The sequence below is a fragment of the Tetrao urogallus genome (assembly GCF_951394365.1).
Source record: "Tetrao urogallus genome assembly, chromosome: 19".
Lineage (NCBI taxonomy): Eukaryota > Metazoa > Chordata > Aves > Galliformes > Phasianidae > Tetrao > Tetrao urogallus.
The window spans coordinates 1,261,814-1,283,543 of NC_136832.1; the positions used below are offsets into that span (position 1 = coordinate 1,261,814).

At 56.2% G+C, this 21,730-nt stretch overlaps 4 protein-coding genes across 4 annotated transcripts; all 4 read left to right on the forward strand.

Annotated features, from left to right (window-relative positions):
- Nucleotides 1-1,023: 1,023 nt before the first annotated feature.
- Nucleotides 1,024-2,977, forward strand: LOC306953623 (lipocalin-like; the record flags this gene model as incomplete). The annotated part of the gene is made up of 7 exons (XM_079544585.1): nucleotides 1,024-1,122; nucleotides 1,641-1,780; nucleotides 1,910-1,986; nucleotides 2,091-2,204; nucleotides 2,347-2,448; nucleotides 2,601-2,626; nucleotides 2,836-2,977. 6 exons carry the CDS (start codon nucleotides 1,024-1,026, stop codon nucleotides 2,624-2,626), a joined length of 558 nt encoding a protein of 185 aa, XP_079400711.1. The 3' UTR covers nucleotides 2,836-2,977.
- Nucleotides 2,978-3,798: 821 nt separating this feature from the next.
- On the forward strand, nucleotides 3,799-7,049 carry LOC306953703 (lipocalin-15-like; the record flags this gene model as incomplete). The annotated part of the gene is made up of 6 exons (XM_079544676.1): nucleotides 3,799-3,912; nucleotides 4,657-4,796; nucleotides 4,935-5,005; nucleotides 5,207-5,320; nucleotides 5,729-5,830; nucleotides 6,958-7,049. The coding sequence occupies exons 1-6, from the start codon at nucleotides 3,817-3,819 to the stop codon at nucleotides 7,047-7,049; spliced, it is 615 nt and encodes a 204-aa protein (XP_079400802.1). The 5' UTR covers nucleotides 3,799-3,816.
- Nucleotides 7,050-7,103: 54 nt separating this feature from the next.
- On the forward strand, nucleotides 7,104-9,341 carry LOC306953704 (extracellular fatty acid-binding protein-like; the record flags this gene model as incomplete). Its single annotated transcript, XM_079544677.1, has 6 exons — nucleotides 7,104-7,193; nucleotides 7,415-7,554; nucleotides 7,914-7,984; nucleotides 8,524-8,634; nucleotides 8,976-9,077; nucleotides 9,316-9,341. The coding sequence occupies 6 exons, from the start codon at nucleotides 7,104-7,106 to the stop codon at nucleotides 9,339-9,341; spliced, it is 540 nt and encodes a 179-aa protein (XP_079400803.1).
- A 10,906-nt stretch (nucleotides 9,342-20,247) lies between these two features.
- LOC306953705 (olfactory receptor 2A5-like) lies at nucleotides 20,248-21,312 on the forward strand (the record flags this gene model as incomplete). Its single annotated transcript, XM_079544678.1, has 1 exon — nucleotides 20,248-21,312. The coding sequence occupies one exon, from the start codon at nucleotides 20,248-20,250 to the stop codon at nucleotides 21,310-21,312; it is 1,065 nt and encodes a 354-aa protein (XP_079400804.1).
- Between the last annotated feature and the right edge of the window lie 418 nt (nucleotides 21,313-21,730).

The following is a 21,730-nucleotide window of genomic DNA, read 5'->3' on the forward strand; positions in this document are numbered from 1 at the left end:
CCAGGGTGCTCTCATGATGCTCGATCCTGCCCGGCTCAGCTTTTGTTTTGTTTTAATAAATCCGCAGCAGCAGGGCCAGCCCAGCCCCCGGCACATGCTGTGCTGCACAGGCTTGGCTCGCAGCTGGATGTGGAGAAGGGAATGTACTCAGGCGGCCAGGCAGGGTGGGCTGCCGAGAGGAAAAAAACAGCTGCTATGAAAACATGCTCCTTATGTAAAGAGCCTTGGAAGGGCTGTGCTGCACAGAGAGCCGCAGGCTGGCAGTGGGCACCTGCCAGAGCCACAGCCCAGGGCAGCACGACCTGCCTGTGCTCTGTTCCGTGCAGTCCTGCCCAGCTCCACAGGGCCACCAGTAACAGCAGTGATCACCCCCAGCCCTCGCCCTGCTGCAGCCCCAATCCAACAGAGACAGCTGCTCCTGGAGAAGGGTGCGGGGTGAGATGGGGTCTGTCTGACTGCATGCTGTTGTCCGGGAGCTGTGCAGGGATTGGGGTCAGCACAAGGCAGGGGGTTCCCATGGGTGTACCCAAAGGTACCCACAGATCCCGTGGATCACATCAGGACCTGGCAGGCACTTGTGCTGTGCTTAGTCCCCTCTCTGGGTCTGAACGATGTTTTTCTGCAAGGCAGGGGCAGGCAGCAAAACCTGACCCTGGCGTCCCCATGCTCTGCCCATGGCAGCCCCTCTTCCCCCAGACCCTGTGCTGTGCAGCCCTGGGGCAAGGATAGCCAGTGAACTGGCCGCCAGCTGTGTTTGTGCTGCAGAGCAGTTTGGCACCCCGAGGCAAACATGTAATATCAACAGGAAAGAAAAATTCACAGGTTCCCAGCCTGCCCTTTGGATTCAGCTCTTGCCCCTGCTCCTGCTTGCATAACGGCACGGGGGGGAGACAGGGCTGGCCCGCCCGCCCGCCTCACCAGCCCCCTGGGGCGGCTGCGCTGCCTGTCCATAAATAGGGGCTCAGTGCTGCGTCCAGCACTGCCTGCAGCTTCCACTCGGCTCAGCTCTGCTCGGCTGCGGACATGCAAGCCACGCTGCTCAGCATCCTGGGGCTGGCCCTGCTTGGGGCTCTGCACGCGCAGAACAGCATTCCTGTGCAAGCTGACTTCCAGCAGGACAAGGTGATCCAGCCCGGCCAGCCTTGCTGCGTGGGGCCGGGGTGTGTGGGATGCTCCTCTCCCCAAAAATGTGCAGCGAGGGGGGTACTGGTGGGCTGGGGGCCCTACTGCCCTGGGAACAAGGAGAAGGGGGCACCTGTTGCATCCTCAGCCCAGCACTGGAGTCCCAACAAGCGGGGGCACGGGCTGTGCTGCTGGGTCCTACAAGGAGCCCCTGGGAGAGTCTGGGTGGCACAGCTGCCCCGAAGAGGTGATGGGGAAGGGCGCAGATCCATGCTGACCCCAGCCTGGGCTGGTCCGTGGTCTTGGCCGCTGTTTGTCTCAAGCCCTGGCCCATTCCTTGTGCTGCGAATGGACGCAAATGGCACTTCTGCTCTGCTTGGCCCTGTCCTGGGTTGGCCCTGTCTGGATGGGAGGATGGGGAGGGCAGCAATATGCTCAGTTAGCCACGGCTCTGCCGGCCGTGAGGGCTGCAGCATGGCACAGCCCTCCTGCCCACGCTGAGCAGAGTTTGTGTACAGCTCGCAGGGAGATGGTACAGCATCGGCCTGGCCTCCAACTCCAACTGGTTCAAGGACAAGAAGCACCTCATGAAGATGTGTACCACAGACATCACTGTCACTGCAGATGGCAACATGGAGGTCACCTCCACCTATCCCAAGTACGGGTGGCGGGGAGCTGGGGGGGCACAGTGCAGCGCTGGGGGCTGCTGGGTGGGCGCTGGGGGTACTGAGCTCCACCCTTCCCCCCCCCCCCGTGGTCCTTCTGACGGCCCTGTGCTGCTCCCCAGGGGTGATCAGTGCGAGAAGAGGAACAGCCTCTATATCCGGACAGAGCAGCCCGGGAGGTTCAGCTACACCAGCCCACGTGAGTCTCTGGGCCCTTGTCTCAACCCTGCAGCAATGTGGCCCTTGGAGGTGGGGGGCCCGGGCTCAGCGCTGGGCTGAATGGTGCCCTTTCCATTCCCACAGGCTGGGGCAGCAACCACGACATTCGTGTGGTGGAGACCAACTATGACGAGTACGCCCTGGTGGCCACCCAGATCTCCAAGAGCACCGGCTCCTCCAACATGGTGCTGCTCTACAGTACGTCTCCACGCCGCTGCTGAGACCCCTGGGCTTTCCTCAGAGGGGATCTGTCCTGCAGGGCGGGTGATGGGACGGCACCCCCGCGCCGGGTCCCCTCCCCTGGCTCCCTGGGGCTGCCCTCACCCTGCTCTCACCGCAGGCCGCACCAAGGAGCTTGCACCCCAGCGCCTGGAAAGGTTCATGCAGTTCTCCCGGGAGCAGGGCCTGAAGGACGAGGAGATCCTCATCCTGCCAAAGACAGGTACGGGTGGGCAGCTCACAGTGGCTCCTGGCCACGCTCAGCCTATAGGGGTGGAGGGAGGAGGTGGAGGTGCTTGGAGGGTTGTACCAGATCCCGGGGCAGCAGTGCCCCTAACCACCAGAAGATGATCTCTGCTTTTCTTCTTTCTGCAGACAAGTGCATGGCAGACGCTGCCTAGGTGAGTCCCGCCCCCGATGGCGGCTGGGGCTTCCCAGCATTGCCTCCACCCTGCAGAGCCCTGGTGCCGTCAGAGCTGCTCAGCTCTCACTGGGGCATCACTCATCTCCCTTTGGGGTGGCCCTGCATGGGGGGTGTGGGGTGGCAGTACCTCTGCCAGCCAACCCACCACCAGCTCAGCAGTGCTCATTTCTCCTCTCTCCCATGCAGACTGCTGCTGGATGGAGCTCCAAGAGTGCCATGAGCCGACAACCGCTCCATCCTGACCCCAGTGCCATAATCTACCTTTGCTTCCTGGCTTTGCACCCCGCATATCTGCCCCTGTCCTTATTAAAGCCCATATAAACCACTGTTCCCCTGCTCGTGTCTGTTGGGTTGTTGTGGAGTGGGGCCCAGTGGGCGTTCCTGGGGTCCTGCTCAGTTGAGGTTGGAAGGCACTGCAGTGCAGGGAAGGTGATGGTATATACCCTGTATGCACACACACGGTGCTGCCTGGTCACGAAACCTGCCTCATCTGGGACGAAGGGGTCCCAGGGCTGAGAAGGGCTGAGACCAGCTATGGGGATCAGATCCCGTCTGCCACATTGGCCACGCCAGCCTCCCTGCCTCAATTTCCCCTCTGGAGAATAGGCTGGCTGTGTGGGCATGTGGTAATGAGCGATCACAGAGGGGATCTCCAAAACCACAGCAAGAGGATGGACACAAACCAGACGGATGCTCAGTCCCAGCTGCCCCAGTGCTCCCCGGGCCGTGCCCCAGTCCTGCCCTGGAGCTGGGTCTGCACCCACCGGCAGCAGGCTGCAGACTGACCCCAGACTTAAGCCCCATCCCACTGCTCTTCCCATCCTGACACAGCCGGATCCTGGGAGGGAAGCCAGGGGACACCTCTACACCCACGGCCCCTTCCCTGGACCCACTTTGGCACAGATGGTTCCAGTCCCCAACATGCTCTGTGCTGGGTCTGACACAATGCCACATTCATTTGGGACAGAGCAATTAGACTGGGAAGGGGCCAAAGTTGTCACCTAACACGGGGACAACTTATCACTGCTCTTGTGTAACCTGTTGCATAAAGTGGGGCGGGTGGGGGGTGCTGCCAGCAGTGGGGGCTATAAAGGTAGGTGCAGGAAAAGGCAGCACCACGCAGCCTCTCCTGCAGCATCCAGACAGCATCCAGACCCCAAAGCGAGGATGACAGCGGTGCTGCCGAGCCTGGTGCTGACCCTGCTCTGCCTGCTGCGGGCAGGGGCTGAGGTCCCTGTGCAGCTGGACTTCGACACCAAGAAGGTAATGGCATAGGGTGCCAGCCTGCCTGGGCTGGGCAGGGTGGCAGAGCTGCATCCCCAGGTACCCCCTGATCTCAGCTCTGAGTCTTCTCTAGAGCCTCTGCTGTGAGGCTGTGGGTACCGACGCACAACCAGACCAGTGCTGGACCGCTGTACTGTGGGAATACAACACCCTGGGGCTATGGTGGCCCAGGGAACGAGGAGCTGCCCCAGGGAATGTGGGCCGAATGCCATGCTCACCCCTGCAGCACAAGGCAGGAGCGCTCTGTGTGCAGGGAGGTGGCAGGTCCCCATGCTAGGTTTGGCTGGTCCCTACAGCAGGAGGCAGGTCCCCGCAGAGAACAGCAGGTCCCCATGGCATGTGACAGGTCCCAGTGCAGAAAGGCAGGTCCCCATTGGAGATGGCAGGTTCCTGCAGTGGGGTGACAGTGTGACAGGTGCCTGCCATGGGGTGGCAGGTCCCCCAGGGCAGGTGGCAGGTCCCTACAGTACAACAAGTCCCTGCGAGGGGGTGGAAAGTCCCTATAGCAGCTGACAAGTCCCCTTCCACAAGCTGAATGGGCCCCATGGTGGCTACAGGTCCCCCAGGTGAGTGGCAGGACCCAGTGGTGGGTGGCAGGTCGCTACCTTGGGGTGGCAGGTCTTCCACCACTGGCTGACAGGACCCACAGTGGGTATAGGTCCCCCTGGCGGGTGGTAGCTCCCCAGATCTTCCCCAAACCCTGGCAGTGATGGCTCGCTGCAGTTTGCAGGGATGTGGCACATCATGGCTGCTGTTTCCAACTGCCCTGTGTTCCTGAGCATGAAGGACAAGATGACATCATCTGTCACCACCATCAGCTTCACGCCAGAGGGACACATGGCCATGGAGACGGTCCTCCCACTGTGAGTCCCATTGCAGTGGTACCTCCTGGGCCGGGCACTGCCCAAGCTGTGGGCTGCACGGCCCCACATGTCCTGGCTGCCTGGCGTGCCGCCCTCTGGCTCCAAGCCTCATTTGCTGTTTCATTTTTCCCCTTCCAGGCCAGAAGAATGCAAAAAGATTCTGATGCTGTTCCAGCATGGTGGGCAGGCAGGGCACTACATCGGCACAGGTATGTGTGGGCAGGGGCCCTGAAATGCAGGGTGGGCAGCACCTGTCCTGCTGCGCCCAGGGGCAGAAGGAGGTGGGTCGGCTCCTCTGCCTCCACCCGTGACTGCACACAGCTGCCGGCTCTGCACAGCACCTCCCTTCTCAGACCCCGCTGGGCACATTGCAGCCACAGCCTGACTGGGCGCTCTCTGGGGTCTTTTAGAAAAAGGAGAGAAGAGGGATCTGCGCGTGATGGACACAGACTACGAGCACTACGCCGTCGTGTACACTCAGAAGAAAGACAGCCAGGAGCCCAGCACCATGCTGCAGCTCTACAGTGGGTGCCCATCCCGTGGGGGGGGCAGGGCTGGGACCCCCATTGCCACCCAAGGCCACTGCGTCAGCACCCAGCACACCAGCACCTTCCCGTGCCCAGAGTCCTTTTTGGAGCGAACAAAACATGACATTGGCGATATCCCCAGTTACCAACGACCCCATTTTGCACCGTTTTGAACTAAATCCCCACCTGCAGCATGCCACTCAAGCTGCAGACCCCCATGGCTGCTGGGGCTGTATGGGGTGCACAGCGCCCAGGGTGTGGCCACAGAGGTGCCTGGTGGCCGTCCCGCACCCTGTCCCCCACTGCTTTGCCCATCCCAGGGGTCCCACTGTGGGACCACCCCCAGGTGCGGTGCTGGCTGTAGGACCCCTCACTCACAGCTCCCGCTTTGGTCTCCACTTGCAGCAAGGAATCAGGACGTGAGCCCACAGCTCCTGCAGAAGTTCAAGAAGCTCTTCCACTCCGTGGGCCTGACTGAGGACATGCTGGTCGTGCTGCCGCACTCGGGTGAGTGCCAGAAGGGAGGTGGCATTCATGTCCCCTCTGTGTGGGGACGCTCCGCTGGGACTCAGCACTCGCAGTGAGGGGCTCATCCCTCTTCACACACTGAACAGATCGGTGCACCAAGACTCGCAAGTGAGCACAGGCTGAGGATGCACAGCCCCTCCAAGTGCCTGCTGACCCCACGTCCATCTGTCCATCCATCCTGCCTCCCTGCAGCTGAGGGGCTGACACAGGGCTGTGCGTCCTCAGGACCTGGCTCAGTGGCCACTCCGTGCTGCCCCTTCCCAGCCCTGCTGCTCCATCCTGGGAGCACACCTCTCCGCTTGAAATAAACAGATGCAGAAGCTGCCCCTGAGCTCAGTGCTTTTGTTGTCAGAGCTGGGGATGCTGACCACAGCCCTGCACCAAACCCATCCCTCCAGAACCACAGGGCAGTCTGGAGGCTCCTTTGCTGTGTGGTTTGCAGAGCCCACCCTGCGCGGGGAGCCCAGCTGGGCAGAATGGAAGCAGGCAGCCCCTAGGACACCCAGCTCCCTGCACACCTGGGCAAAGGGCTGCCCTATGTCTAATCAGGGCCCCCACATCCACCTGCCACCCACCGCCCCATCTGCCTACTGGCAAAGAGCCGTGGGGGAAGTGGGGCTGTGCCCCCATCCCCTCTGTATTCCCCAACAAGTGGTGGCCGAGAAAGGGGGGTCCCTCAGCACACACCTGGGTGTGTTTGTGAGGATGCAACACGAGCCTTTGGAACCCTGTAGCCCCTAAGAGCCAGGGCAGAGGGACAGCACACCCTGGCCAGGAAGACACGCGTGTCAGCAGGACGCTGCGCTGCCATCCAGGCGTGGGGTTGCCGATGGGAGCGGCCTCGGGGCGGGTGCCAGTCACAGCTGTGCCGGGGCTGCCCATGGACGCTGTGCCGGGAACGACCTCCCCGCTTCTCCCGGCAGTTCTCAGCCGGGAAACAAGAAGTACTTTTGTTCTTTCACAAGAGGCTTCAAGAAAACAAGAAACTCTTCATTTTCAGCTGTGGTGCAATAGCAGTCCTGCAACCCCACCGCTCAGACCCCTCCTCGGGGCTTGCAACACTTTCCTCTTTCCGTAAGCCTCTGTTTACCCTGGGACGGTTTCAGCTCCCACAGCAGCACCTCGCCCCACGCCAACAATAGCAGCGCTCTCCGTGCGGCGCAGCACGCAGGCGGGGGGGCTGAGCGCAGCCCTATAAAGCCGACAGCACCCAGCGCTCCCCGTCCCGCGGTGACGCCGGAGGCTGCGCGACATGAGGATGACGCTGGCCCTGAGCCTGGCGCTGGCCCTGCTCTGCTTGCTGCGCGCGGGGGCTGCAGCCGCAGTGCCGGACAGGAGCGAGGTGACCTGCGGAGCGCCGGGGAAGGGACTGTGGGCTCTGCTCACTAGGATGGGGGTGGGAGGACCTTTGGGTGGCTGGGGACAGCTGGACACCACGGCTAACGCTGGAAGCGCTGCACGCCCGGCCCAGCACAGTGATGCAGCAGGGGTTTGGGTGTCCGTATGGGATGCAGGTGATGTCCTGCCAGGTGCACCAGGCTCACAGCCCATTCCCACCGCCAGATTGCAGGGAAATGGTACGTTGTTGCTCTGGCCTCCAACACCGAGTTCTTCCTGCGTGAGAAAGGCAACATGAAGATGGCAATGGTCAGAATCTCTTTCCCAAGAGAGGACGAGCTGGAGGTCTCCTATGCTGTCCCCAAGTAAGTGCCAGGTGCTTCTGTCCCTTGGCTTTGGTCAGCGGGTGCCTATCCAGGTGCCCCTACCCAGTACACCCACAAACCTGGTGGGAGACTGAATTGGGGCACCAGCTGTCAGCAGCCGAAGGTCCCCTCTGCTGCCCAGTATAAGTGCCAGGTTCTGTTCTCCCTGTCCTGCTCTGGCAGCCATCGCTGCACGAGTGGCGGCTCTCCCCTGGACACACCATCCTCTATCAGCACCTCCTGTGTTGGAGGTGTGACCCCGACTCCAAAGCTTGTGTCCTGGGGAGGGAACCTCACCCAGCAGGGCCAAAACCAGGTGGCTCTGAGCACACCTTGAGAATGTGTTCCTTGCCTTGCAGGCCAACGGGGTGCAGAAAATGGGAGACTACCTTCAAGAAGACCAGTGACAGCGGTGAAGTCTACTACTCAGGTGAGTGGGGACAGAGTTATGGGCAGAGTCAGAGGCACACCAACTGTCCCTGGGACCAGGGACATCCCCCAGCACTGGTCCCAACCACCCACCCAACACCACTCCATGCCGGGGCCATGGCCCACCATGGTGAGCCTTCTGGGAAGCTGCTTGCAGGAGGACAGCCTCATACCACATGAGCCTGACTGTGGGTGAAGCAGAGTCATTTTGCAACAGGACAGAACAGCAGTGCTTTCCCCCATCCCCACCCAAGTGCTAGTCCCAAATTGGCCAGGATGCTCTGCTGCCCACGGCGGCCACCCCCAGACCCTCCTGCACTCAAGGTCCCAGTCGCTCTGCTGATCTGCGCCATGATCTGTGGGCTCTCCAGGCTTTTGGAGGAGCCTTATCAAGAGGGAAAGACGGGAAAAGGGATGCAGTAGAAATACGGGCAGGGTGGATCAATGGATGGGCATTCACGCTCTTATAGTCCTTTTGCAGCATGGGAGCTCTCAGGGGCATGTAGCAAATTTTTCACTTTGCTCCATGTCATTTTTCAGAGGAAGCCAAGAAAACGGTGGAAGTGCTGGACACTGACTACAAGAGCTATGCAGTGATCTTTGCAACTAGAGTGAAGGATGGGAGGACTTTGCACATGATGAGGCTCTACAGTGCGTAGCCAAGCTGGGGCTGTGGGCATGAGGGGCAAGGGGAGGATGGGACATGGAGACACCTTGTGCTGCAACTGCCCACAGTCCTAGTTTAGTAGATGGATCAAGGCAATGGAAGGGGAAGGGGAAGTAGCAGCATTTTGGGGCTGGGTCTCGGGTTTCTGCACTGTGCCAGGTATCTGTGGCCTCGGTAAGTCATTTGGTGAAACGAAGCTAAGAGCTGCAAGGAGTGGTCAGAAAGGGTGGGGGTGGGATCCTGGAGACACTGGGCTGCCCAGGGACCCTGGTGCCAGGGCATCCATCACCCGTCCCACCAGCCAGCAGCTAACTCCTTCCTTCAGGCAGAAGCCGTGAGGTGAGCCCCGCAGTCGCAGCGACCTTCAGGAAGCTTGCTAGGGAGCGCAGCTACACGGACGAGATGGTCACCATGCTGCCCAGCCAGGGTGAGTGTGGCCAAGTGCTGTGTTCAGAGCCACCTGGCTGGCTCAGTCCTCACGGGGAGCCTGAGTGGGCTGGCAGGGACTGGTTGGTGGTGTGGGCAGCCAGGAGATGATGAGGGGCTTGGCTCGCGGTGACTTCTGTCTCGCTCGTGTTCCTGGATTGTCTGCCCCCTGCTGTGGGTGCTAAATGGGACTGGCAAGACCAAAGCCCTGCTCTCAGCCTTTCTCTTTATTTTCACAGACGAATGCAGCGTTGATGAAGTGTAGGTAAGTTGCTGCAGTGCAGTGCAGTATTTGCAGTGTATCCTCACCTGAAAATTTCCCCCTTGGTACCCGAACACGGGGCCACCATGAGTTCCTCAAATTACTCTGGGGGCTGAGTTGTTTGAAGATGTGCTGGAGCACACATCCAGGTAGGATGGATTCTTCCCTGCAGTGGGGAGCACAGGGATGCAGTGGAGGTACAGCTGCCCGATGGTGGGCAGCAACAACTGAATCAAAACCTGCTCAGTGGAGAAATGGCTGCTGAGTTCATCCAATGGCAAGGGCCAGGACTGGATCTTGCCGAAGGGACTGCAATGAAATGAACCAGTAAAGCTGGCAAATCGGGGTTGGTGTCTCACCATGCAAAACATGCTGGCTGTCAGCCCACTGGGCAGCCCTGGCATTCATTTCCCCCCCACAGCAGTGCACATTTAGTTGTAAGGGGAGACCAGAAACTCATCCCCGGGATGGCTGAAGCCCAGAGAGCAGAGGAAGGCCCTGCCCGCTCCGCTGGCCTCCCACCTCAAATACTCAGCACACCTCTCCTGGCTGTTCTCCACAGGATGGCTGATGAATGCTTCTTCCTAAAAGAACAAGACTAATGTGCCAAAGCTCCAGGCTGCTGCTCTGCCCCCCTATCATGGCTCTGAGGCATCTCCCGCTTCACCAGCACACGGTCCCTCCTTTTTGCCCAAATAAACAGAAACTTTCCCAACAGCCTGGTGTAACCGTCTGGGCAGAATCTGCGGGGTCTGGGCAGAATCTGCGGGGTCTGGGCAGAATCTGCGGGGTCTGGGCAGAATCTGCGGGGTCTGGGCAGGTGCTGCCGCCTGCTGTCCTCCTGGGGTTTTCGGACGGAAGGAAAACAACCGGGCTGGTCCTGCAGTGAGCTCACCCCGGCGGATCTGCCTCCCTGCTGCTCTCTGCTGGCAAGGACATTGGCACGGTCCGTCCCAGCGCTGAGCTCATCGGGATTTTCCCAGCTGCTCCTTCCCCATCACAGGCACTGGGAAAATATGCTTGAGAAATTTCCCCTCCCGGTCTTGGCGCTGAGCAGAAGTGGGAGCTGGACACGTCCCGACAGTGGTTGGGCAGGGGAACCCACTGGGACTTCCAGAGCCAGCATCTCTTCCGCCTTCCTTGGGAAGAAGCCCAGTGCTTCCAGCAGGAATTTGTCCTGCTGCTCAACCTGGACAGCTGAGGAACAGCTCAGAACCTGCAGTGCTCCCGAGAATGCTGGGCCCACACGTGGCTTTGCCTCGAGGCTTGTTTTCCGTACGCTTGTTGATGCGGATCACAACATCCTGCTGCCAGTAATGCCCTCTTCTAAGAGCTCTCTATGACAGGGAGTCCCAGTGCCTCCACACTGTGTTCCAGCCAAATATTTCCTTCTGCCATGTGTGGGCATCACCCAGCCCGGTGGCAGTGAAATCGTTCCTCTCTGCCACTTGCATTTCCCACTCCTCCTTTTGCCCATCTGCTTTCTCCCCATGCCCAACTGGCTGCCCAGACCAATTCTGCACAGCAGTTTCTGCTTCGCCATCATTTCTGACCCATTTCTGCGTGCAGCACCCCTTCCTGCAGAGAGGGGAACTGTCCTTACTGCAGGCCTCACCATCCACACTGAGCATATCGCTGTAGCTGGCGTTCACCCAAAACCAAGGGAGCTTTCACCACCATGTTCTTGGTAGCCAAGTGCCATCCTGGGAGTCCAGCGCAGGGTGCTGTGGGTCTGGGTGCCGGGGTGCTGGGTGCCAGGGCACAGCTCCTGCCCTGCCTGGCTGTTGTGCCATGTTGCACTGCACGTCTCCTTGCAGACTGTGCTCTCAGATAATAGGTAGAGGGCAAAGAGGAGCAAGTGGGACAAGAAGAAAGGAGGTGATATCTGCAATACTTGAACCTCCCAGCAAGCCTGTCCAGATATCATGGTATAGTCAGTGATTTCCAAGGGACTTTCACCCTGAATTTATGCAAAAGATTTCACAGAATCAATCACACAATGGCCAGGGTTGGAAGGGACCTCAAGGATCATGACTCTCCAACCCCCTGCCGCCAACCTCCACATTTCACAGCAGCCCAGGCTGTCCAGGGCCCCATCCAACCTGGCCTTGCACACCTCCAGGGATGGACGGGGCATCACAGCCTCTCTGGGCAGCTGTTCCAGCTCCTCACCACTCTCTCTGTAAAGAACTTCCCCCTGACATCCAACCTCAATCTTCCCTCCCTCAACTTAAAACTATTTCCCCTTGTCCTGCTGTTATCTCCCCTTTCCAAGAGTTGATTCCCCTCCTGTCTGTAGGCTCCCTTTAGGTACTGCAGGCTGCACTGAGGTCACCCCGCAGCTTCTCTTCTCCAGGCTGAACAAGCCCAGCTCCCTCAGCCTGTCTTCATAGGGGAGGTGCTGCAGCCCCCTGCTCATCTTTGTGGCTCCTCTGGACCCTCTCCAACAGCTCCCTGTCTTTCTTGTACTGGGGGCTCCAGACCTGGACGCAGTGCTGCAGATGGGGCCTCACAAGAGCAGAGCAGAGGGGGACGATCACCTCCCTGCCCTGCTGGCCACCCCTCTGCTGATGGAGCCCAGGATCCCATTTGCTTTCTGAGCTGCAATGCCACTGCTGGCTCACATCCAGTTTTTCACCCACCAGGACCCCCAGGTCCTTCTCTGCAGGGCTGCTCTCAAGGAATCCTCCCAGTCTGTACAGATGCCCGAATTCCTCTGGCCCTCTACACTTTGCTGTCTTGAACCTCATTAGATTCACCCAGGCCCACCTTTCAAGTCTGCTGAAGTCAGTTTCCTGGGGCCTTGGCAGCATCCTGCAGAGAGGAGCAGATGGGTGCAGCTGAGCACAACCAGGCACCTAGCTGGTAGGGACGGCTTGCAGGGGAGGGAGCAGAGTGGTGATGGGGCAAGGGAGGTCCTTAGCAGCTGGGAGGTGCTGAACTCTTTATTTATTAACTCTTGGAGACTTCGCAGTCAAGGGCTGCAGTGCCTGCCTGTAATAACGAGTGATCTTCACACCCTGGAAAACTGATTGCGTTTTTTTCTCTCTCAAGTAAGGATCTTCTTCCCCATCAGTGGCAAAGTGTCCTCTGCAAGCTTTAAAACCCTTCCAAGATTATGAGATAATGTCCAACATTCCTATCTTGTTGACTCCTCCACAGATTCTGTTTTTGAGGTGTGACTTTCCAGGCAAAAGTTGGATTTTGCCTGCCTTGTGACATAGTTCGTCCGTGCACCAACCATTTCTCCCATTAGTTACATCTCTTGCAAGCACCTGCCTGCTCTGCAAAGTGCACTGACTTCTATGTTGTCACTTTACCGCCGACAACCTCTTCAAAATCCAGCACAACATTTGCTTCCTGTAGCTTTCTGATGCAAATTAGAGCTACCAAGGATGAGCCAGAACAGTAGATGACTTGGTACAGTGAGACGTTTGAGTTTCATACTTAGTTTATGTGGACTGGAAATGCCATCTCCTCTGTTTCACTGCTGTCTTGCTCCTCTGTTTTGGCAGGACAGAGCCTCTCAATTGTTTGTAGAAGGGATCTTCCAGGCTGGGGATCTAACAAAGCTTCTTCTCAGCTAAGGCAGTTGCAGTGGTTTTTTTTTTGCTTTCCCATCTTTTCCTTGAATATTCAACCTGAATCTGACCAGCTCCTGATCAAGCAGATTCCAATGTTCAATTCCTGGTCCTGGAACATTTGAAGTAGAGGCTGTAAGTGCAGATGCTGTCCCTCAAAGAAAGTGGCCAAATTCTGGTGCCTTCATTGCTTGCCTTCTTTTACTGCTGATGAATTTACCAGAGCTCAATGTACTGCCTTCTCATGGATGTAACTTCCACAAATTTAAGAGCATCTATCTTATTTTTGATCAGCTTCTTTAAACTGATTTAGTCATTCTGGTTTCCCTTTATAACGCTGTTTAGGGTTTGTATTTTCTAATATCAATTTAAGCACTCTGAGTAAAGCTCTAAGCTGGACTTTCTAAACAATCTCTGTGCCATATGTGGTATTTAATCCTCCTGACTTTTTTTTTCTTTTCCATTTAAAAATAGAATGCAACTGTGTTGGAGCATCTCTGTCTCTAAGCACGGCACTGGCTGTCATGAGAACAGCCTTTTGATTTCTGCCCCATGAACCAAGTCCTGCCAGAGGCTCATAGCCTGGACGTTCTCAGCCATCCCACGTGTGGGGCCTAAAACCTCTGCGCCATGCCTCATGGGTGCACATCCAACCACCCAGAGCAACCGTGTGTTAGAACCTCGTGGGTGCCCCACTGGGCATCCCTGCCTGCAGCGGGTGGTACGGTCACTGCAGCAGGAGCTGGATCTCGCCCATCCATCTTGGATCACGTGGGGTGAGACCATGGGCTTCCCCAGGTGCAGCAGAACGTGGGACCTGGCTCGTGTCAGCCCACCTGAGCCATCCCTCGGCCCATCTGTTGGGATCTATTCCCCCTGGGGACCTGTGCCAGTGGGCAATAGCTCTGCAGCACAGGCACAATCCACCTCAACTCTCCTGGGTCAGGAGTGAGTTACACTTAAATTGCCAATTACTGCCTGTTGACTCCTCTGTGCTGGGTCTGAGCCCCACAGAGGAATAAACAGTTTTTGTTCCCAAGTTTGTGAAGGGGCAAATATAGCTCCTGTCTCCAGGTGCTGCAGTGACACAACAAGCCCCTTGGAGCCTTTTCAGAAGTTGAGGCTGCAGAAGTTCAGAAACTTTAATGACATCAACTGAGACCTGACTGTTCCTGGGGCAGCAAGGTGTCCTTTGGGCCATAACTTCATGAGACACGGGCACTGGGGACACAACAGGCTTTGGGAATTGCTGCTTCCTCCAGAGGTTCTGTTGAAGGCATGTGGCTATTTTCAGCTTGGATCACAACAGGATGTGTTTTAATGCTTTGGCTCTATGACTGGCTGACCCAACGCAGCCAACGGGACATGTCTGGTGGCCTGAAAGCACGAAACAACACGGCTGGGGACTTCCCAAGCTGTCAGCGCCAGCATCCCCTGACATGCATGAAGATGTGTCAGTCCTACAGTGCCCGGTAGCAGTGACAACGTGCCTCTTGGGGACAGCAAAGCTCTGGGTTGTGCCGGCAGACAGGGCTGCCATTCAGAGAGGCATCGGTAGCCCACAGAAACAGGGAAGAATGAACCCCTGATGTTCAGCCAAGGCTGCTGCAAATTCTTGCCCCTGGGGAGGTTAACCCCATGCCACAAGGCTGTACAGCCAGTGGGCAACAAGCTGTGCTGCAGGCAGCAGGCAACCAGCGCAGCCTGGTGTGGGCTAACGAAGGGCAGCTCCAGGAGCACTTGTGGAAGTGCCACTGCACGGAAGGGCCCACGCTGGGGCTGCACAGGGCAGGAAATGCCCTGGCTAACGCAGCAAGGATGGGGGAGCGATGAAGAGGGGGGCATGAAGCTGGCCAGGGCCTGCAGTACAGCATGTCTGATGAGAGGCTGAGAGCTGGGCTGGGTTGGCCCTCAGAAGAGAAGGAATCTCTGACTGCTATCTCCAGCTGCCCGAAGGCAGCACAAGGAGAAGGTGCAGGCAGGCCCTGCCTGGGGTGCAGCGCGGCGAGGCGAAGGGCGCAGACACAAGCTGTAACACGGGACATCTCTGTCAGACAAAAGGAAACAAATGGTTCTTCATAGTGAAGATGGTCCCACACTGGAGCAGGTCTCCAAAGGGCCCCTGTCCTTGGAGGAGCCCAAACTGAGCAGCAAGTCCTGGCAGAGCCTGGTCTGACAGGACCAGAGGCCCCGAGCACCTTCCAGCAGAAATCCCAGGCCAAGAAATGACACTAATTACCAAGAATCCACCCAGACACCACTAGCAGAGCACCTAGCACTCAGCGACTACTTGTTAATTACTGGCCATCCAATATTAATTAGGCTCATGATCAAGACCAGAGGAAAGGCCCACCCCTCACACCTTGCTCCCTGCCCCCCAGCCTTCCAGGCGCAGAGCAGGGAGGACCAATGCTGCCATGGGGAGGCAGAGGGAGGGAGACTTCAGCTCTAAAATACACTTCTGTGGGGGGAAATGGAGGCTGTGCTGGCAGTAGAAGAAAGGCTGAGTCCAAAGGAGCTCCGTGTCATGGAGGGAGTCTCCTGTTCGTGCCCAGCTGCACCATCACTTCCTCACCAGAGGTGGGAATGCTCTCAGGCCCCATTCTGGCCTTTGCAGACTGGTGTGGGGAAAGCCTTCTTCCCAGAGCCCCAAACTGCTCAGAGCTGAGAGGTTCCTGAGTAGCTTCTGGAAGCAGAGAAGCAGTGCACCTTGCTGGAGCCCCGTAAGTCACTCTTCAATCCAGATCAGCTGTCTAGAGGAAACCAAGGTTATCAAAGAAAGCTATTCTGGGTCACAAAAATGAGGAAAACAAGCTGGAAAAGAGAGCAGGCAGAAAGGCCTAACTGACATATTCCCGGACTCGGGCTCTTTCTCATGGGTGTCTCTGAGACCACAGGGCTGCAGAGCCTGCAGTGCTGCGCCATCCCACAGCAGGATCAGCACTGAGCGCAGCGGCCAGGATGCTCAGGAAGCTTCAGACCAGCCCAGTCCCAGCCTCTGGGGAGCTGGCACAGCATCCTCAGGACTCTGCTGCCTTTACTCACTGTGTGCTCCCATAGCATCCCAAACCGCTCTGCCTAAGTGGCTGTGCCTGAGCAATTACGTGCTCTGCTGTAACAGGGGATCCTTTCCCACGTGCCCCCGAGGCGTATATCAAATTCACCCCGCTGTCCCAAATTTCTAGCGCTGCCAGATGCACCTGTTGTGAAGAGAGGAAGCATCATCTCCAGGTAAGCTGTGAGGCACTGGGTCACCAGTGTTTACCATGTGGGTAACCATGGTACCACTGGGTCACCATGTGTTTAAAAACTGTCTGTATGTGGTGCTCAGGTCCTGATTTAGCAGAGGGTTGTTAGGGTAGTTTGGTTAGGCTGCAGTTGGATTTGATGATCTTTAAGGTCTTTCCCAACCTGAGCTATTCTGTGATTCTATGATCAGAATCTACGATCAGGACCCTACAGAATCCTACAGCCAACAAGCTAGGTAAATACTCAACAACAGGACAGCTATAGGGTCAAGGAAGGAAGGAGTTCACCTCACACATGATCCTGCAAGACCAGAACAGGCAGATATGTGTCCTTGCAGTGCTACTTGGCAGCTTGAGTACCCAGTGGCCTGGGACACGTCCCAAAGTTCACCCATCTGCAGCTTGCCTGCATGTAGCACCAGAGGAACCTTGCCCTATCTGCAAACACTGCTCTGAGCAGGAACAGACACATTGCTTGCTTGTGTGTTGCTGCATTTGCCATCTGCTCCCAGCCTTGCCATGATGTGGTTCTGCAAACCTACAGAGACCATGGTGTAGGCATGTGCTTCGCGAGGAGGAGAGCTGATCTGCTGCTCTATCTTGAGCTCGCCTGTCTCATATTAGGTTTGATAGCAAATCAAAATCAATTTAATTAGCAGAAAGGCAAACAGACACTTCCAATGACTGCAGATTTAACTGCAAACCCATATAGTTATTAGAAAATGAAACAAAGGTGCCACTTGTATACCATTTGCTCAACAGCTTTGACATTTCCTCTTCCCTCTCAGGGCTGGCAGGGGGCACATGCAACCTGCTCTGGCTCAGCCCTCCTGCTGCCAGCACCCTCCACTGAAGCAACTAGTTCATAGGGAGACTGCAGTCTGGGTATGTCCCCAGGTGCAGGGAGGCAGAGAGCCATGGAGTGCAGGGAGGGACTGGAGTGGGTGCTGGGTTTGTCTGTGTGCTGTCTTCCAGGGGAACCAGGCATGTGATTTTCCACCTCCACATTATTAAACTGACACAAAAGGCTCTGTGGACGCCTACTTACAGTTAGAGCAGTTTTATTCTAAGTAAAGGTAACAGTTCTAAGTGGTCACAGATTTAGGAACCAGATCCCCTCCTGCCTTTACCCTGGTTCATTATCCAAGCCTTGGTGCATTAGAACTGAGGAGATTCCTGGGTTCAAGCCGCTTCTGAAACAGTTCAAGCTGCTAGCTGACACAGGTTTGTCTGTGCCAGGTTCACCCGCAGCAGCATGCTCTGCGCAGGGCTCTGCTCCCCATGCAGCAGCCTGCTCCCTTCTGGTCTCTGCTTCTCCAGGATGGCTATGTAACGCCATGCCCCCTCCCTTTGCCAGGCTCAGTGCCACAGCACAGCAGCTCCCTCCTGCTGCAGCGGGTCCTTCCTCCCTGTGCACCATCAGCAAGGTCTCACTAATGTTCTTTGGTATTGGTATTTTCCCATACAGATTACAAACTATTCCTGCTGTTGCCAAGGCCAGTTTGGCTTCTCTGCTACACTCACAATTGTCATTACCCCATACTGACTGGACTGTGGGTATCCAGCAGAGTCCCTGTCGGCGCCCTTCTCCTGGTCCCAGAGGTCCTGTGCACAGCCATTAGCACCCCCAGCAATTGGTTTCCTATTTGCAACACATCACAGCCCTTGGTGTTTTGATCTAGAATGATGTTGCTGGGGCCAGCCTCTCCCCTAGGTCTCCCACGAGCCTTCCTGTTGCTCCCTGCTCTTTCACCCCTGCTCCTCCCCGAGTTAACCGAGCTTGGGAGTTGTTTTCTGAGATCTAGGCAACTGATAGCTGTGTCATTCCCACTGTTGGAAAAAAAACAAGTGTCTTACAAAGACTGGACAGCTAGTTTTTCCAGCACAATCTCCCTTTGGAAGATTGTACTCCCCTCCTGCAGCCCCCTGATGTGCAGCAGACCTCTGAAGACTTTCCTCCCTGTGTGATGCTGCTGCCCCCATGCCTTCGGGTTGTCCTGGTCACCCTGTACCATAAATTGCCACTGCTCTCCTGGAAAACTGTGGCTGGGTGTGCTCTGACCTCACAGAGCTGAGAAACACCCCATGGCTGCCTGTACTTCAACTACATGGCTGAAAAGCGTATATTAATCTCTTAAGACTGCACAGAGTTTTCATTATCTCCCTGTACTCCTTCATCTTTCAGTAGAGACTCCTCTTACGGCTTTTTCTTTTCTTTCCTTGCAGGCATTCCACTTGTTCCAAACATTGTCCTCAGGGTACGTATGCTGCTTGCTTGCTTGAATCACAGAATGATCGAAGTTGGAAGGATCCTCTGAAGGTCATCTTGCCCTCCCTCAAGCTTGGGAGGACGTTTTAGACAGGCTTCACCTTTGGCTTCACAAAGCATCATTCATTTTCTATGTTTGCGTACTTGAATTCCCAAATCTGTCCAGCTGCAATAACTTGCTTTCCTGACCTGTGCATGATCACAGATACAGCCACCATTCTGCTCTTACTGATCTTCCCATTTACACAAAATGACACTGACTCATGCTTACTCTAGCTGAAGTTATTTTCTACAAATAGCTTTTCTATAAGCAGCCTGTTTTTCAGGAACAAGAACAAAAACCCCATCAGATCACTTCATGCTGTGACCTGGTAAGAGCGTGTGAGATGACACATCCAAGGGTATTTGGAGTGCCTCTAATAGACCAGTGATTTATAGCCTCCCCCCCTCCAAAGATGTACTCTTCCTGGCAGAATTTCTCTCCTTAGGCTTTGTCCTTGCTGCAGTCTGGCTGAGATCTGAGCACATCTTCCTTCCCCAGGAAGTCTTCTGGATCCAGTATCTTTCAAGGTGTTGTGCTGTGCTCCCCTTCCCCATCTCCCTTTCTTGCACTCTCCTCCTAGAATTAGATGATCTTTGAGGTTCCTTCCAACTCCATCCATTCTATGATTCTGTGATTCTCCACTGTCTGCTCTGCTTACAGCAGCTATTTCTCTGACCTCCAGGAATATCTGCTGTTATGGGACACTTCATGTAGAAGTTTGAGCTCCTCCATGTTGGCTTTGCCTGACGCCACAACCATTTATGTTATTTCCTATGGACCATCTGCTCTTCCTGAGCCAGAGATGAGCCTTTTGTTTAGCTGTGCTGTTTTCCCAGCTGCCATTATCTCTACAGGTTCTTCCCTTTCCTCTGTCTCTCCCCTCTGTGGTCATGCCCTTGTTTACCAGCACATGCCGTACTGAGCATGGGGAGTGCACGCCTCTCCGTCAGCCTCCAGTCCCTTCGTGGTTTAAAGCCTGATGTGTCACTTCTCCCACACTGGATCTTGAAAGTCTTCTCCTCTCCTGCCGAATGCCTCCATGCATTGGAAGGAGTGTGTTCTTGGAGGTTCCCAGTTCTGCAAGCACCACAGAATTGCTCATGAGACCGAACCCCGGGCTGTCAGCTCCTCCCTCCCTCCCCAGTTATACACCTTCCTCATTTGCTGGGCACCAGCACAGATGTACAGCCCAGCCCTGAATTCCCACATAGTTGATCACATGCCTACGTGGTGGGCACTGCTTCTGTTTTCCCTTGTTTAACAGTTCCTGGGATCCTTACTAACCACAGTGTGAGATCCCTGCTTTCTGGTGTTACTTGGGCAATGCAGAGTTTTGCCTCACTTAACAGCAGTCCTGTCTTAGCTCAGAAGGTGACATGGGGAGGTGGCTTTGGTGGCTTTTTTTGCTGGTTTGCATGGCTTTGCCATGAGTTCTTCAAGCCACTGCCTGAAGAGCTGGAGCCATTTTGGCCAGGTCTGTCTGTTTTCTACCTAAGCCTGCTGGCAACTCTTGGGGTAAGCGGCCAGAGAGCAGCCCCTGTGCCAGCTGAAAAAGCTCTGGGGCAGTGGGAACACGCAGGGGAATGCATGTGTGGTTCCTGCGGTGTTGACTTGAGGACTGAAACCCCATGGGCTGAGACTCACCACCTGCTTGCAGACTTCTCCCATCTCAGAGCCCTTTGAGCCAGTTGTGAGATCTAAGGATTGCCAGAGACTGTGGCACAGCTTCAGCCCATGACACAGAAGAACAGAGGGATGGAGATGTCCCATGGCAGGGCTGAGCTTTCACCTCCTTCTGCCTGTCCCGCATCTCTTCTTGCTCTCCCCACAGATGAACCCCAAGTCCTTGCAAGGGGGAAATCTCAGCAGCCCCACCTCGTTTCTTCTCTTGGGGTTTTCCACTGCCTACAGAACACAAGTGCTCCTCTGCATGGGCTTCTCGCTCATTTACCTGGTGACTGTGCTGGGGAACCTGCTCGTGATGACCCTGGTCTGGCTGGACGCTCACCTGCAGTCCCCCATGTACTACTTCCTGGGCCACCTCTCCTTCCTGGACATCTGCTACTCCTCCGTCACGCTGCCCAAGATCCTCAGAGACTCCTTCTCACCACAGAAGACCATTTCCCTGGTGGGCTGCATCACACAGATCTACTTCTTCCTTTGCTTTGGGGGCTGTGAGTGTGTGCTCCTGGCTGCCATGGCCTACGATAGGTACCTGGCCATCTGCCACCCCCTGCACTACACAGCACTCATGAGCAAGAAGATCTGCCGCTGCCTGGTGGCTGTCTCGTGGTTGAGTGGCTCCCTCTCATCTCTGATCCAGGCCCTCCTCACAGCCCACTTACACTTCTGTGGGTCCAACGTGATCAACCATTTGTTTTGTGAGATCCCCTTCTTGCTGGAGGTGTCCTGCAGCCCTAATGCTCTTCTCAACAAGGCTGTCTCATATGCTTTGGCTGCGACTATTGCCGTGGGCTCTTTCCTCCTTACTCTCGCATCATACGTTCCCATCCTCCAGGCTGTGCTGCACAAGGGAGCAGGGAGGCAGAAGGCCTTTGCCACCTGCACCTCCCACCTGACCGTGGTGTCCCTGTTCTTTGGTGCTGGGGCTGTTACGTACCTGGTGCCTCAATCCAGCAGCTCCGAGGAGATGGACAAGGTCCTCGCCCTGATGTATGCCATCATAACCCCCATGCTGAACCCCATCATCTACAGCTTAAGGAACAGCGAGTTCCAAGGGGCCATCAGGAAAGCCCTGTGCAGGGGTATCACTGACATCCCCCACGGGCAGAGCAACCTCTGTCCTCACCACGCTGCAGGTGACCCAACGTGATGGGGGCAGCTGGGACCCTCAGACCAGTGACAGGCAGAAGGGCTGTGAGCAGACCAGGAGCAGATCCGTAACACTGCTATGTCTTGGCCACAGCTTTCCCAATAAATAATTCTGGGAGCTGTTTTCTTAAGAAATAGGTATTGTCCAGGTAAAGAAGTTGTACTGAATGTCCACACAGTGCCTTTGTTGTGACAGCGCCCTTGGTAAGAGCTGGTTTTTTTTATTAATCATTTATCTGCAGTGGGGCTTTGTCAGGCTTTCTAGAAGCCTTTTTATTCCTAAGCAAAGCTTTTATTCCTTCACCTCTTTCTGAGGTGAAACAACATGAAGTGCAGCAGTAGTGCTGTGCTGTAAGCATCTCCTGCTAAGTGGTGGATAATCTTGTCTGGGCTGGACTTGCAGACACTGCAGAGCCGGA